General features: G+C 45.3%; 1 protein-coding gene and 1 long non-coding RNA gene across 2 annotated transcripts in view; one reads left to right on the top strand and one right to left on the bottom strand.

Annotated features, from left to right (window-relative positions):
• LOC138488168 (ras GTPase-activating protein 4-like) overlaps positions 1-17400 on the top strand; it is a 1092176-nt gene that overhangs the window by 313160 nt on the left and 761616 nt on the right. The window contains exon 2 of the mRNA XM_069614957.1: positions 488-544. Coding sequence (XP_069471058.1) covers positions 488-544 — 57 coding nt within the window. The remainder of the gene's footprint in view (positions 1-487; positions 545-17400) is intronic.
• LOC138488169 (uncharacterized) overlaps positions 1-17400 on the bottom strand; it is a 281746-nt gene that overhangs the window by 258182 nt on the left and 6164 nt on the right. The window lies entirely within an intron of this gene.

Genomic DNA, 17400 nt, shown 5'->3' on the forward strand with positions numbered 1-17400 from the left:
TCAGATACGGACAGTTTTTCTTTCTGTTTTTTACTTCATTTTCACGAACAAAGTGACTGTTTAAATGTATTTTTTCTGATTCGCTGTCTTATTATGTAACTTCAGACTTGTCTAATTATTCACAAGTCTGTTTTATTCATTTACCATCATGCTTTTTGAAATATAATATTCACGGCAATACATTTCTTTTTTACCATGAGATTATCTTGATTGCTTTCAGATTTTGCTACAGCCACTAATTTGTTGGTTAAGTGATATTGTTTAGATACACTCATCATTAACAAAACTATCATAAATACTCTTAAATTATTTTTATAGCAGTGTGGACCCCATTCTTCTTGACTAAATGTTGAATTTATGCAGGATGTACATTTTAGCTGTAAGCACAATTAAATAGTGTGTACTGTAATGAGGGGCTGCATTGTCATCTGTGGATTCTTGGAAATCGCAATTATCTCATTGGTGATTTTGAATTTCTTCTTTGCAGAACTGGAAGCAGTGACCCATACTGCATTGTGAAGATTGACAATGAAACCATCGTCAGGTAATTCATCCTCATTCCATTCTATGACAAAAACAAAAGCAGGCTCAAGTGCTAGCACAGGTGGGAGACTGGGGGATATTAAACTGGAATTGTTCACACCCCGTGCGACATCTCATGTCCATCCCGCATAGATACCTCATGAGCTAGCTCATATCCACCCATTAAATCCTAGGTCATGCCTACCATTCGTGGATCAGCTCAAGTACAACCTGCATGTATTGGCCCATGCTCACCCCTCATTGGCCAGCTCATGTCCACCCCTTGAAGCCCAGCTTGTTCTTCCCATGGGCCTGTGTGCATACATACACCTTCCCTCCAAGGGCCAGTGTCTGTCTCTTATTGGACACCCAGTGCCCCCATTCTTCTGTAGGAGCCAACTTTAGGCTCCCTGATTCATCTCAGATCCACCATTCCTAGTGCCCAGCCCCTTTCTTAGTCAAATGCTGATCCTCTAAATGAGCCGGCTTCTTAACCACCTCCCGCTGTGATTCAATTTCTACATGGACCATCTGATAGTTTCCTCACAGACCAGTGGTTCAAAATTAAGCAACAATGTGGAAAGGTCTCTGCTGAGAATTAGCAAAATATAAATGGCTTATTCTGTGATCTGTAACACACTCAGGAGGACTTTAATTATGCTTTAGCTTGAAACATTTGGGTACTCTCCTATGGCATGACAAAGAGAGCTAAACTATGGTTGAGGTCCTTCCGAGTAGGTTACAGCCCATAGAGCAAGCTCATTTTGATTTTGGTCATCCTCAGTAGACAGGTTAACATATCTGGTTAGTTCCTATTAAGGTATAGAGAATCCTGAAAGACATGCCCTAGCCACACAGGTGAGATGCTACTATGCCCGCAAACATGTCTACTTTAGGAAGTAAAAACATAGTGCTCATTCTCAATTCCCTTATTTTTTGTCCATAAATGAAAAGAAGTGTATTTATCATAGAGGCCATCTTCACTTCAGCCAGCACTGTTGTAGAGGTCCTCTTAGTGGAAGGTGCTGCTCATGGCACTGGTCTGAACACACCACCTGAGCATTTCTGGTGGCATAAGGGCTCTGATACCTGCCACCTGTTGCACTTCATTTTTCTTTCTTGGCAGTATTGGGGAGTTAAATAGGGAGGTACACTGGATATCTGGCGACCCGACTCAAGGGCGTTGATCAATCGCAACAATAATAACATGTTTTGGGCCTTCCTACGAGTAATGAACACACTTTCATACATATTTATTTTCTTAACTATTCAAAAGAAGAGACAGGCATGGGCTGGTAAATTGTAGCATTTTTTTGTATTGATATTCAATTTCATTCCTTCAAGACTTCTTCATATATTTAATTTTTTTCTGTTTTTTTATTTATTTTTTATAGACAATTGACGCACATCTCTTCACATCAAAAGTAATTCTTTGCCACTTATTTTGATATAAAAATCTAGGGCAGAATTGGTACTTCATCTGGATGAGGTTCACTATGGGCCGCTGTAGAGGCCCTGCCCTTTTCCACAGTCCAGTCATTTGCATATGTTTACACACTACAGACACCCATTAAACAGAAACATGGAGATTATGGAGGATAGTGTTCACAAAATGTTTTACCTGAGTGCTGGGCGTTAAAGAGATGAGAAAGCAAGATCTCAACTGCATGTGGAATGGGACAGATGTCTCCTGCTATGTGTGTAGGGTGGGGTGGAGATCTGATAAGAGAATAGGCCCTATCTCCTAATGCTGGTGTGAGCATTCAAGGGGCTCAGGAATGCAGCCATCATAAAACATGGTGGGAGACAAAGAACGAAATAAGGAAGAATGTTTTCTGCGGACATTTGCCAGGGCCACATCATGGGGAAAGGGAAAGGCTCTGAGGAAAGATTAGGTGGGTAGTATACAAAATAAGTGGAGCCTAAGAAAAGGATTTTACAAAAACATGAGAGGAGAGGAAGAAAGAAAGAAAGAAAGAAAGAAAGAAAGAAAGAAAGAAAGAAAGAAAGAAAGAAAGAAAGAAAGAAAGAAAGAAAGAAAGAAAGAAAGAAAGAAAGAAAGAAAGAAAGAAAGAAAGAAAGAAAGAAAGAAAGATTCTGCCAAAATGATGGAAGCTGTGGGCTAAATAATGGATTGCATGGGGAAATGAATATGGATAAGGGCAAAGGTTGTGAACTAGGGAGGGGGCTGGGTGGGTATCTGGTGTTATGAGTGCATAAAGATATCAGAGGCTGATATGGAAGTGGCTTGTTCTACGAGATTAGCTAATGGCCCTTACAAGGATTGTCAGAGTTCAAGCAAATTTGTGCTGACACGAACCTCTAGCGGTCCCAGCAATTTGAAATATCAATGTGATATGGCACTACCATAAGCTTTCAGTAGTTTGGTGGCACTAGGTGAAAAGAGAGGTATAAGACTCTAATTTTGTAGATGCTCAATCGCCAGACAGACTGGCCAGTTCATGGTCATCCATTTGTCAGTGTGCAAAATAAATAATTTGAACAGATTATAATAATAATTTGTTATTTTCAAAAAAGGAAAAGAAACAATGGCCACCCTGTTTTGCACGTGCTTGTTCTGATATATGCGCTTAGTGCATTTTCAAGTGATTTGTAGTTAACTTCAAGGAAATAGAGCATCAGAAGATGTATGTTCATTTTCCCATACATTAAAAACCCATAGTAGACCATGTTAGACCTGCGGATCACTACAATGGTCTAAACCTTATTGTTGATATATGTGCAATGCAAAAGTCTAATGGCAATCAAATTCAGAAAACTTCAACATTTTTAGAAGAGATCATAGATACTTTATTGGATTCTACATTTCTACTACATTTCCTGCCAACATGTGTTTTGACCGTCTGGTCTTTATCAAGGCAGACTAACAAGTAAATGCTCCCTAAATTGCTGGACAAGGCGTACATACAGGCCTTGTCAGGGGAGAGAGGGAGCCGACCCCAAACATCCTGTGGAGTTCACTTGAGTGTGTGCAGACCCCCCTCCCCTGCCCCCCTTACCTGTGATGATGGCATCATCCCCACCACCGGAGAACACCGAAGCGGAGAAGTCACGACGAGAAGCAGCAGAAGGAAGACAACATGCAGCGAAGACTCTATTGGTGTACACACCATCCATAAATAGAGGCCTTATTAATGAAAGGCTCACCAGCCCACCAGGGACATTAAAAGGCCCACCAGAAGGCCTTATCACACAGGGACTACAATCTCCCAAAAAGACGTGTACTTTCTTTGCAAGAGGTGCTGCCAGAAAAGGGGGCAAGCCCTTTTTGAAGCCTCCCTAAGCACTTCACCTGCCACACCCATTGAGCCAGGTAAGTGATTGGGCAGGGAGAGTATCCAATCCTGGCAGAGGTGGGGTATTTATTGAGGTGTGTGTGTGAGTGTGCAACTGTGGATTAGTTGGGTGAGGACAGGCGGGGTAGAAGGCTGTCTGATAGACCAGAGAAGGCGAAAGTGAAAGGAGTGCAGAAGTTAAAAGTGAAAGGGGGGTCTGTGGAGTGTTTTTGTTTTAGAGTAGGGAGTGTGTGAACTATCGATAGAGTAGAAAGTAGTAGTAGTTGGGTGTGGTGGTAGTAGCAGGAAGTGGTAGTTGGTAGTAGTGGATGGTAGTTGGTAGTAGCGGATGGTATCTGGTGCTAGTGATCGTATTGGGAATGACAGTAGCAAGAGAGCGGTTATGAGAGTAGTAGGAGTACTAGGAACAGGGGAGCGAGGTAGTGGGGTTAGTTTGGTAAAAGTAGAGGGGGAATATAAGGTGGTGTAGTAGTGAGGAGGAAGGAAGGCAATATTAGAGGTACTGGTAGTGTAGTGGCGGTTGGAAGAAGGATAGTGATAACATCTAAGGGTTGAGGTAGGAAGGCAGAGTGTGAGAGCGGAGGAACAGTGATACGGCGGGAGGGGAAACAATCCTGGATCCAGTGTATGGAAGGGTCCGGAGAGACTGTGCATGCAAGGAGAACAAGTGGAACTGGGTAGAAGGAAGCACCCACCCATATTACTCTAGAGTACTAAGCAGGGATAAAAGGTCAGGGACAACTAGAAGACTCATAGGGAGTTAGCCAGCCATCGTCTTAGGGATACTTTTTTAGCCTAAGGAACAGAGCGGTTACTTTTTGTTATTACTAACAACCCCATTAGGGAAACCTGGGACAGGGAGGTGGGATAACGCTGGGGAAGTTGACAGAGACAGGGACGGCCCTAGCACCATTTCTCCCAAGAGGACCTGGTAGGCCCTAAAGAACCTTGAAAATGGAAACCATTCTGACCCTTTTCAGTTTTTTAATAAAGATCCTTGGACTTACTATCAGAGACTGGGGTGGTTATTTATAGCCGACCACCCCATCACAATTGTGCAAATAAAAATAGTTTTTCATTCATAAAGACAATACCCATGCAGAAGCATTGAAAAACTCATGAGAAATAAGCCATTGGTGTAATTGTGTGCATAAGAACACAAACATAATAGCATAAAATGGAATGCAAGCAAAAAATAATACATAAAAGGATTTGGCAAACAATACATTTCCACAATTTAGGGAGGATTTACTTAGTTTAGTTTAGTTTGTTTATTTATAGAGCGGGTCCGAACCCTCGGGTAGCTGGGTGCATAATCATGTGGACAACATAGTTACATTTCGGTGCGCGCAGCAAAAAGAAAGAGTACATACATTCAATGGTACAAAATGCGGGGTACAGTATGTGGCATGAGATAACTACAATAGATAATAGAGGACCTGGTTACATGGTGGTCCGTTTCAAGGTAAAGTTAAGACATACGGTAGTAATTGGTAGAGTGACGCGACCTGGAGGTGAGTAAGTAGCAGAGTGTTAGGCAGAGAGCCAGGATTTCACCATGGCTCTGAATGGCCAGAAAGAAGCTTCCGATCTGATTGCAAGAGGGAGTGTGTTCCAGCATGGTTGTTAGTCTGTCTTGATGGAGACCGGATGGTTGAAACACGCATTGGCAGGAAATGTAGAATCCAATAAAGTATCTAACATCTATTCTAAAAAAGTAGACGTTTTCTGGATTTGATTAGACATTTGCATTGTATGCGCTATAGTATGCATCCCTAGTCAGAAGAATGTTTCCATACAACATCAGCTGTATTCTTAAGTACCGAGTCTCGCATCTATCAATTATTTGCTGTGCTTGTTAGTAGTGCTGTACACGTCGATTGGCTCCTCCATTATTTAATTGAATAACAGGAAGAGGACCTTATTCTTTTACAATCGTGGCATATTCTTTGTAAACTCGTCTTTCACGAAACAATTGAAGTCTCTAGTTATGGCTCTATTTGCGAAATGTTGTGTCTTTTTATCCTCAAGTACATGTAATCATGTAATTGACTAGTCATTAAACAACTTCATCTTGCAAATAATTCAGTCTTGCCTCATGTAGGGTTTTTGCTTTTATGTCTACCTTTTGGAAAGTCTATGTTGATGGATTTAAATACCTGCTGAATAATAGGTATTGTGAACACTGTAAGTATGGTGCAGAATCAATTCAATAAAGTCAATTCAATTTTCGAACGCTTTCATTCAATCAGTTGCAGAGCCCTGCACATCAACAGTGAATAGTGCCCCTCAGCCTACTGCATTGCAGACAGCATATTGTTTCTGATATACAGTGGATCGGGTCTGGAAACTCATAGGGATCCCCACCATTAGATGTAAAGCATTTTCCATGTTGTCAATTATTCGACTGTTCTGAGGATCCTCATATAAAATGAACACAGCGAATATCCCACTTTTCTATACTGAGCGCATCTGTCCCCAGAGTCTTCGGATAAAATGCAGTCCTTATACCCAATTCAGATTCCAATCATGGTGTGCCAATCAGAACCTACTTCCTAACTCAAACATGCCTATGCTATTTCAGAAGCTCTCAGTAGCTCAGTTCCCATCATTTACCACACATCCAAGTTTCAGGATCCTGACACAGAATCCCCTTTTCATAGGGGTATGATTCCCCTTGAACGACCACCGACCTTGGGGCAACTTTCCCAGCAGAAATTCAAACACCCCTTCTACTCTATTCTCAACGTTCTTCACTGGGCCACTTCACATGTCCATTCAGCTTACTTTCTAACCTGCCCATTGAGCTAGCATATGGAATATATACCAACAAGCCAATCACACTTGACTAGAATACCTGTTACATGACTACTCATGGGCACGCCTCCCAAAAAGAGAGATCACAGGAATCTCAAGCTTTGACCCATGATTTGAGGTGGTTCAAGGGTGGTCTCTTGGCAAACTTTATTTCGACAAACATGTGTCACAAAAGTAGAAAGCACAATGCAACATGATAACATTTTGTCAATAAAAACCATAAAACCATTTAACAATAAAAACAAGTACAGCTTGTATGCCTGTTACAACATTCAGTTAAAGAGTCCACACAGCGTTTAGTCAGAAAAAGAATCCACGCACACAGGCCAAGAGCAACAGGCTTCAACTGTACTAAGAAATCAACCCAACAAGGCCCTAACTCTAGTCTGAAGAGAAATCAGACTCACTGGGCTGTAAGGGAGAAACAATATAATTTGTCCTTAATCTCATGGCTCCCTTAAAATAACAGAGCAGTGCCCATGCAACATAGGGGCATTCAACCTGCAATAGGTAAAAGAGAGCAGGTCAATGCTGGACAAAATTAAGCCACTGAAGGACAGGCAAGATTGCACGGTGCCACATGGATTGATATGGGGACAAAACATCACAATGTGCCGAATGTTCTCTGGATGGTAATCGCAAGGGCAACTGAGTCTGCAAAGCCCCTCCATTCAGCAGTGTCAGCTCCTAGATTTAGTTTGTTGAAAGAGCCCTGGTAAGTACCCAGCGATCGGAAATGTGATCTCCAAAGGTAAGATAGGGTTAGATAGAGTCTGATTGCCTAATCATTGCCAACCTTCTATTAGCAGGAATTTGCAAAGCCCTTGCTTCGCAAGCTTCCTTAATACGAGCAACAAAGATTTTTTATAGCTGTTTTTAGACTCAACCCCAAGTAACCTACTTGGAAAGAAGAGTGGCAGACATTAAATTGGATCAAATGATCATTGATGTAGTTTAGCTAGGGGAGTTTGTTCCAACCATCAACCCACATAATGGCCTTTAAAATGTACTGCGTCAGCGATGCTTTGGGATTTGCCCAAATCTAGAGCCGTAATAAAAGGGGAGGCCAAAAGCCAGTGATCCTCCAAAACTCAAAATCCCAGTTTTGAGTGTATTGAGAAAATCTGGCCGAACTTGTCAGACCCAAAAGCTCTTTCAAAAACGTATTTTCTCTCATTTGTAAAGAAGGCACTTTTTCAATGCCCCATATAAATGCACCATAATTGGTTGCTGCCTTTGTTTGCACCTCATAGACTTTCAAAAACATTGCAAGGGCTGGCCAGAGCACATAGCTTTGAAGCGGGAAACAGCAGCCAGAGTTTGACCCATGCGTAGCACTTGTTTCTTAGTATGAGCTGTGCCAGAGACCGGTGGGGAGAATCGAATACCTAAATAGTCAAACTCGATCCCCCTAGGAAGAAACGCGCCATTAGTTAACATAGGGCGCATTTTGATGTACTTCCTGCCTAGACCGCAGGCCATAACTGCTGATTTTGTAGTATTCCTTTTCAAATCGAAGGAGTTCATAAAATGTGTGTATTCCACAATCAACCTCTGGAGAGCATTCGGGGTCCGGCCGATCAAAACAGTACCATCGGCATATGCCAATAAGGGAAATCTCTGGGTTCCCACCTTAAAATAGTCTGCTCCGTGCTACACCTAGGCATTGTGCAAGCCATTAATGTAAAGGGTAAACAAGGAAAGGGCCAGTACACAATCCTAACGCACCCCCAAATGTACATCAAATAGGGGAGTGCACTGACCCCCGTCACCATAGTGTACACAAGCCTTGTTACCCAAATGAATAAGCCTAAGGATGTCAATAATCTCCACAGGGCAATCCATGGACTCGCGCACCATCCACAACTTTGTACGATTAACTGTGTCAAAGGCAGTGCTCAGGTCCATAAAAGCCCAAAACCCAGGCTCCCGCCTGACGAACACCGATTTGGATATCAGCAGGTATATATTCACAGCCTGTTCTGCAGTGCCCACTCCTGGCCTAAAGCCCAACTGAATGTCTGCCAGTATATGACTCGCAGAGATCCACCGTTCTAAGCGACCCAACAAAACTCTCCCAAATATCTTGAAGGATGAGTCCAACATTGATATAGGTGATAAGGGTGTTCAAAAACCATTCGAAGTACATTTGAATCATCACTGCGAGCCTCAAAATGTAAAGCAATTTGGAGAAGCTTTCATCAAGCTGTAAAAACAGTTGATGAAGCGTTAACGTTTATCTTTAGTTACTTTAGACCAACTGCAAAACATTAATGCCTGCTTGTAATTTGCCTTGAAATTAGTGTTTTTTGTCTGAGATTCTCTGATCTTTTCAACCCTTGTTTAAAAATGTGTTAAATGTAGAAGCCAGCTTAAAGTGTTATTGGCCTGCATCTCATTATAGGTTTGGGAGTTTAGAGCTTGTAAAAATCAGGCATTTGAGTTTTGCTTGAACCGTGCAAGCATCATTACACTTATGTACATATGAGATGCTTTTATTTTGGTTTCTTGTACAGTGCTTAATATCACTCTGGGTCACTTGAAACTTCTACCAGTGAAGCAGAGAAAAGGAAGTGTGGAATAGGAGGAGGAAGAAGGGGGAACAGGATGACCACATCATTTCTTCTGCTGTACCTGGAATTATTCAACACTTCTGCATTTGACCATCAATTTAACCGCACTATAAAGGCAAAGTTAGCTACCGAGCCTCTCTAGAATGCTAGCATCAGGATGGCATGGATTTGAAATTCTCAGCACGTTATTAGTTAATCCATACAACCTAATATCATCAGACAGGTTTAGACATTCTTTTGTTACTGCCCAAAGAATATGAAAGTCTGCTGAAAGAAAAGACAGTGTGCCACTTTGGATCAACTTGTTCCTTTATGTGGCTACATAGCAGCACCTTTCTGCGCCCATCCCACATCTCGCTTCAATTACCCCCTTTTTCTTTTTTTACCCCTTCTTCTTCCTCTCTTTGTTTGCCTTTCCATGCCAGCCATGTATATGGGTGGCATCGCCTTCCTCGTCCCTTCCCACTTCACCCTACGCCCGCCCACCCATTGTGATTGGTCCTTGGACTACGGACGCGATGTAGTTCAAGCGTGTTTGCTGGAACTTGGCCCTTTTCCACCACCAGCAGCCGAGTGTGCAGCTCCTTGTTGCATTTCTTTCAGATGAGGCCTAGTGACCCCCATCTGGCCCATAGGGTGTATTGTGTGTGGCTCTAAGCCCTCCTCATGGCCCCTGCTGGTCGCCTTCCTCGCCCCTTCCATTCCCTAGACCACGCCACCACTCGCTTGCACCCACCCATTGCGATTGGTCCTTGGACCACGGAAACACTGTAGTTGAAGTGCGTTTGCTGGAACTCTGCCTTTTTCCACCTCCAAGAAACGAGTATGCAGCTTGTTGCTTCATTTCCTTCAGGTGAGGCCAAGTGACCGCATCTGGCCCATAGTTTGCATTCTTTTTCCCTCCAAGCTCTCCACGTGACCCCAGCTGCTTGCCTTCCTCGCCCCTTCCCTCCCCACTCTGCCCCCACCCATTGTGATTAGTCCCGGGACCTCGGAGGCGCTTCTTCACTGGTAGAGATAGGGCAACCTTGCCCGGGCAGCCACCGGCTAAGGGCCACAAGGTAAAGGCCATATCCTGACTAAGCAGCTCCACTCTGTGTTTGCCCGTGTTCGCCCGGTTCGCCAGACGCAGACAACCTGCAGCGACGGATAAGGTAAGTGTGGTGTGGGTGGGGAGTAAAGCCATTACTGTACTCCAGTAAAACCCCTCCACTCTTATTACCTGATATTTAACTACACGCACATAGCCTATTTGTGTAAGTTAGCCATATTTTTGCATGTAGCCTATTTGGGTAAATTAGCCTTATTCTACATTTAAACTAGTTGTATAAATTAGCCATATTTTGCATTTAGCATAATTGCGCAAGATAGCCAAGTTTTGCTTTCAGCCCATTTGAGTTTGTTAGCAATATTTAGCATTTCACATAATTACGTAAAATAGCCTTTTTCTGCATGAAGCCCAATTCAGTTAGTTACACATATTTTGCATTTAACCTATTTGTGTAAGTTAGCCTTATTTTGCATTAAGCATAATTGCTTTGATAGTAATTTTCTGCACTTAGCCCAATTGAGCTAGTTAGCCATATTTTGCATTTAGCCTATCGGTGAAGGGTTGCCATATCTTACCTCTAGCCTCTTGGTGTAGAGAAGCCCTATCTCACATTTTGTCCCAACCGCGTTGATTAGCCACTTTGTGCGTTTAGCCTAATGGTGTAAACTAGTCATATTTTTCTTGTAATCTAAGTGTGTTAATCTGCAATATTTGCTTCTAGACTAACCTTGTAAGGTTGCTATTTTAGCCTAATTGGCTAACCTGCATAGCCTTATGATCAGCGGATCCCCGCTTCCTAGTTTTGGGACCGCTTAATTGGCTGGGTCCCTCTTCATACTTCGGCAGACCCGGGAGCCGGCAGGCGATGCCGGCCCTCTGAAGGGCCACCTAAAAGGGTCTTGAATACCCCTGGCTGGCGCTGTCCGCGGCTAGAGAGAGCCCCTTACCACATCAGGTGGCCACAAACTCATGTTTCGATCATCCTGATACCTGGAACTTTTCGCTGACACAGTAAGCCTCCTCCCTTATACACACTGTGTCTACCTCAATTATTGCACGGGCCCCTGTCTTGTGACTAAGCCATGCTAACCTCTCCTCTACTCTGCTAACAAAGTACCCCTCTGGGTGTGCTGATTCTCATCGCCTTGCAGTCTTCAACACCACCATCCCTGCTCACTCTGTGACCCGGCTCTCTCTGCAGTTCACACCACCACAGACTTGCCTTTCCTCAGCCGTCCCTCCACATCTCATCCGGCTGCAATGACTTTGACTTTGTTTTTTGATGTGACAGTCTTGTTCGGCACCTCTCTATCCCATCTGGGATTTACAATCGGTTGGCTGCAAACACTGTAATTTCATTCTGGCTGTCCTCCCTCTTACTGATGCAGTTGGCTCTGTTGGCCCTCTATCCCTATTCTATGCATCCTTGTTAATCACTGGTATGCCATATCGATATGCTTTGAAACCTCTGGCTGCCTCAAGTGTTAGGCCTTTCACCCTCATGCTAAACTACAAATCGAGATGTTTTTCCTCTCACAAGTGGATGTTTTTTAACTGTCTTCATGAAAGTCGAATCTAGATGCTTTTCACATGTTGCTGTTTTTAACTGTTTTAATGAAAGTCAAATCTAGAGGTTTTTGACAGGTTGCTGTTTTTAACTGTTGTCATGAAAGTTGGTCTAGATGTTTCTGATTCTGCTGGCGTATTTTCTTACCCTGCCTTTGACTTCCTTTTGCTAGATAAATCTGGCTGCTTGTGCCCCCACTGCTGCTTGTTATAACATAGGGCCTTTTCCTCATACCCCGTGTTTTTTCTTTTACTGTCTCCATTTGTTGCATTGACTCATCTCCCCTGATTGCTGTTAGGCCGCCTGGTGAGTTTGGTGTGTATTGCGCAATCGCCTTGCCTGCTCTCCAGCCCCCCCTTTCAACAATGGTGCCCGCCATCTCTCCTATCTACTCTAATTGTTATTCTATCACCTTTCCTACCCCTCTTTCGAAGTCTGGAAGGAAAGAATTCAAAAAAGCACTCCTGGTCTCCAACCAAGGACTACCTATTGCTGACACCTACGTCAATGCTTCCACCAGGCAGACTATAACTGATATGCTCTTTGCTGTCCCCTCTCCCGACCTATGGCCTCTCCATATGGTCTCTATCCTCTGCCCTTTTCCCACTTGATATGATATGATCGGTTATTTATAACGCGCTGAATACACCAAGAGGTTTCTAAGCGTGGACCCGGGAATCAAACCTGTGTTGCTCAGTGTCGTCTTGCTTCCAAGGTGAGCATGTTGCTCTGCACCCATTAATGGTGGTACATGATGGGAAGTGCTCTTGGCACACTTCTCATCATCCAGATGCATCATTAATGTATATCGGAATGGCACTGTCATGGCCCATGGCTCCCAGCTGAACCTCCTCCTTCTTCCAGCTGAACCGCCTCCTTCTTGACAGGCGTCTTCACACTCACATTAACTTCCTCCCTCCTCCTGTCATTCCTCTTTCTGCCAACCTGAAGCTCTTCGCCCCCATCGACTGATGTACCCCGTCCCTGTACCCCACCTTGGAAGACCTTTAAAGGTGGTAACCTTCTACACCTCGCTACCCACAATTCTCGCTCTGCTGTCAAACACTCCTCCGAGGTCTGTCACCTCCTTGAAGATGTTGACCTCAATGTCATGTCTATCACTGAGACGTAGTTCAATGCCAACTCTGTCACTGCTTTTGATACTCTCCGCCCTGAGGGCTAAAAGATTCTCTCCTGGCCCAATCGGTCTGGAGGCAGAGTTGCTCTTGTCTTCCCTGAATGGGTCCCTGCTTCTGTCATATCCACTCAATCTTACTCCTCCTTTGAATGTCTTGTTTGTAAGCTTTGTGTCTCCCCCTCCCTCTTGCTTACTCTTGCTACCATTTACAAGACCCTGAGGCCGATCTCCCTCTTCCTCTCGGATTGGGCCGACCTCCCCTTTTCTCTGCTGACCTCTACCGCTAAGCTTCTCCTTTGTGACTTCAATATTCCCCTTGACTCTTCCGATGCAGCCACTCTACCCTTCACCAACCTTTACGACTCTCTCTTCCTCACCATTCTTCCCTCTGGTCCAACCCACTCAGCACACCCTGGATGCGCTCATCACAGCTGATATTTCCCTCTCTAACCCTCTCACTACCTCTCTCTCTTGGTCTCACCATGCTCTCCTCTCCTCCCATCTGGAGCTCCATTGCTCACTGGCTAAGCCTCTGCCCCCACTGACAGTCTCCTTCTCTGTCATTGGACCGATTAAGCGAGTGTCAAACTGGCCTGCCATCTGCTCCAAAGCCAATACAGACTCTCCATCCACTCCAAGACACAGGCCCACATCCAGGCCCGCATCTCTAGGGCCACAAACAACACCGCTGAACTTTTCAAAATCCTACCTCTGTGTTTACTTCTCCTCTTCCTTCCCAGGCCCTCTGCACAGTCTTGGCCACCCACTTCTCTACCAAAACTCTCTCTTCTACCCTGCCACTCCTCCACCTATACCCAGGCCTCCCTTGGTCCCCCACTCTCCTTCCCCCTTTCTCTCCTCCTTTTCACACATAGCACCGGACAAGGTCACAAAGACAGTATGCTCTATTTATTGTGCATTTGTTAGGTGCCTATACAACAAGTGAAATTGTGTTTGAAAATTCCCACAAGGCAACAAGGAGTGAACAAGGGATAGAAAACAATTCATACACTGGAAGATGAAGACAAACCTACCAAGCCTTGTGAGCATTCAGAGCGTGCAAGTGCAGGGAGAAGAGAGGGGCAGGGGTGGGTAAGTTCTGGAATGCCCATGTTTGTGGGTGAAAAGCAGGTGAAAAAGGTATTTGCAGGCCTACAGTGGCGAAGGCCAGTAAGTGCCAAGGCAAGTTCTGGGTATAGGCAGATGCTGAGGTGATTGAGTGTGGTAGGCCAGGGCCCCGAAGGGCATGTAAGGGCCCTGGTCCCCAATCACAGCGACTGTGAATTTAGCATAGGAGGGAAGATGGGAAGGAGGAGGTGAAAAGGAAAGTCTTGAGGAGCTTCTGTAATTTGAGGAGGTCCAGCTCACGGCAAAGAGGAAGGGGGAGGCCGTTCCATAAGAGGAAGCCAGCTGAGGAAAGAGATCAGCCAAGAGCCCTCTGTTTGGTGAAACGCTTGACACACATAGAGTTGGTACCAGAGCAACATAGAGGTCTGTGGGGAGAGTATTTAGTAAGAGCAGGTTGCAGATAGTGTGGTCCCCGGCCTCAGACAGCCTTATGGATGATGCAGAGAGATTTGAACTGATCCTTGCATCAACCAGGAGTCATTGAAAAGTGTTTAGGGCAGGAGAGATGTGGTCCCTGGCTTGAGGCCAAGGATAAGTCTCAATGCCCTATTCTGGATTAGCTGGAGAGGTTGTAGAGAGGAGGAGGGAAAATTCAAGAAAGGATTGTTGCAGTATTCTAGTCTGGAGAGAACCAGAGCTCTGTTAACATTGAGCTTTTGGGGGGAAGTGAGAAAAGAGAGAATTCCTTTGAGAAGGAAGAGTTGAAATTTGGACTTCTTGGCAATGTCCTGAATGTGAGGGTGGAAAGAAAGAGAGGAGTCGAAAGATGACCTCCAGGTGTCTGGCTTCAGATGAAGGAGAAAGGGGAGAGCCCATAGAGGATGGCCAGAGTGAGGGGAAGAAAGAGGGAATAGGGGTCCCAATAGTAAGGATCTCGGTCTTGCTGGCATTGAGGCAGAGATTGTTGGCAGTACACCAGGACTGGATGGCAGATAGGCGGTTTGGGATGACTGAGGATGCAAGAGGGTCAGCAGGAAGTTTGAAAAAGAGTTGTGTGTCATCTGCGTAGCACTGGAAGTTGGGAGAGAGGGAGGAAATTATGAGTGCCAGCTGAGCAAGGTAAGCATTAGAGAGCCAGGGGAGAGGTTGAAACCCTGGGGGACACCACAAGTGGCAAAAGTGGTAGCTGAAAAGAAGGTACCCAGAATAACCTGGGATGAACAGTCAATTAGGAAGGAGGTCAGCCAGTCCAGTGCCTGCGGCGAGATATCCAGGGTATCAAGGAGCCGATTTATGAGGATGGAGTGGTTGACCGTGTCAAAGGCAGAGGAGAGATCTAGTAGAATGAGAACAGCTGGAAGGTTGGAAGCCAGAGGTGCAAGCAGTTCTGCACAGGTGTTCAGGAGAGAAATGTCCATGCCTCTGGATGCTCATAATGCAGATGGATAGTTGTAGAGACGGCCAACAAGGAAGGGGGTGATAGAAATAGCATGGTAGTTGGCTGGACAAGTATGGTCTGCTGAAGGTTTTTTCAGCAGGGGCGCACAAGGGAGTGCTTGAGGGAGGAGGGGAAAATCCAGTAGCAAAACAGTGGTTTCAGAAATCAGCGAGTGCAGGGGCAAGAGAGCCAATGTTGTCTTTGATGGTTCTGTAGGAGCACGGGGAAACCTGTTTGGAGGAGACCTTCATAGAGAGCGGACAACTCTTGTAACCTCATCAGGTATGACGGGGGAGAATGAGGAGAGAGAGGAAGATGGAGGGTGTGAGGTAATAGGAGGCAGGGGCATCTGGGAGGGGCTTGGGAGGCAAGCAAGGGTGTTCAGGATGTCTGAAGTTTTAGTGGTGAAGTGTGTGGCCAATGCATTGCAGAGGGTCTGGGACAGAGGAGGGGAGGAGGAGACTGTGGAGGGGTTGGCTAGTTCCCTACAGAATTTAAAGAGTTCAGCCATGTTGTTAGATGCACCAGATACCCGTGCCTGGATGTGGGCCCTTTTCTTGACACAGATGGAAAGTATGTATTGCCTTTGGAGCAGTCGACAGGCCAGTTTGTCAGAGGGTGAGCCTGATGTTTGCCACTTTCGTTAAGCAGCTCTGCACTTGCAATACCAGGTATTATGTTTATAGGCAGGTTTCAGACGGATCCTCATGACTCGGGCAAGAATGTGCAGAGTGTTAGTAATGGCCAGGTAGAGGTTGTTGAGAGAAGAGTCAGGGGTAGAGTCAGGGGTGGGAGGATAGAGGGGGCCCAAACAGGTATTCCCTTGCTCCTCTAGAACTATCAAGGACAAGATTGCCTCTCTCGCTCCCTCCTTGTCTGAGTTGTATAACCATTATTTTGCCACTGGCTCCTTTCCATCACCCCTCAAGCACTTTCTTGTGCAGCCCCTCCCAAAAAGCTCTCTGCGGAACCTTCCTGCCCGGCCAACTAGCACCCTATCTCCACCACCACATTCTTCAGCATACTCTTTGAGAAGTTGGTCAGCTCCCAACTAATCCATTACACTTAGTCTGTTGGTTGTCTTCATGACCTCCAGTCTGGCTTCACAGCAGCCAGAGGCACGGAAATTTCTCTCCTGACACCCGTGACAACCTGCTCTCAAACCTTGACTCCAACTCTCTGTTCTCATCCTCCTCGATCTGTCCACTGCCTTTGGCACGGTCAATCATTCCACCCTCATAAATCAGCTACGTGATACTCTAGGCAGCAGTGACTGGGCACTGGATTGGCTGCCCTCCTTCCTCTTGAATAGGCCCTCCCAAGTACAACTGAGCCCATTTCTCTCTGCCATCTCACTCTCCACCTTTGGCGTCCCTCGGGGATCCATGCTCTTGCTGTGGCTCTTCAACATTTACCTTGCCCCTTTCGTTCACCAGTTCTCCACCTTCTCTCCTCATTTTCAGTGCTATGCTGATGACACACAGCTCTCCTTTAAGCTTCCTTCCTCTCCCTCCTCTCCCTCATCTCCCTTCTCTCCCTCCTCTCTCATTTCTGACTGTCTGATTGCAATTCAGGCATGGTGTGCTTCTAACGATCTCTGCCTTAATGCCACTAAGACTGAGATGTTTCTCAATGGGACCCCTGCCCCCTCCTTCCCTCCTACTCTCTGGCTGCCCTCCTTTGGCTCTCACCCTCTTGTGAGGCAAAACACCTGGTGTCAGCTTCGACTCCTCCCTCTCCTTCTCACCCCACATCGCTGACCTTGTCAAGAAATCTCACTTTCAGCTTCACCTCCTCAGAGGCATTCTCCCTTTCCCTTTCCCACAAAAACTCAATGTCTTCAGAGCTCTGGTTCTCTCCAGGATTGACTACTGTAACAGCCTCCTCCTTACTCTGCTTCTTTCCTCCC

The sequence above is a fragment of the Ambystoma mexicanum genome, chromosome 9, assembly GCF_040938575.1.
Source record: "Ambystoma mexicanum isolate Mex_15411 chromosome 9, UKY_AmexF1_1, whole genome shotgun sequence".
Classification (NCBI taxonomy): domain Eukaryota; kingdom Metazoa; phylum Chordata; class Amphibia; order Caudata; family Ambystomatidae; genus Ambystoma; species Ambystoma mexicanum.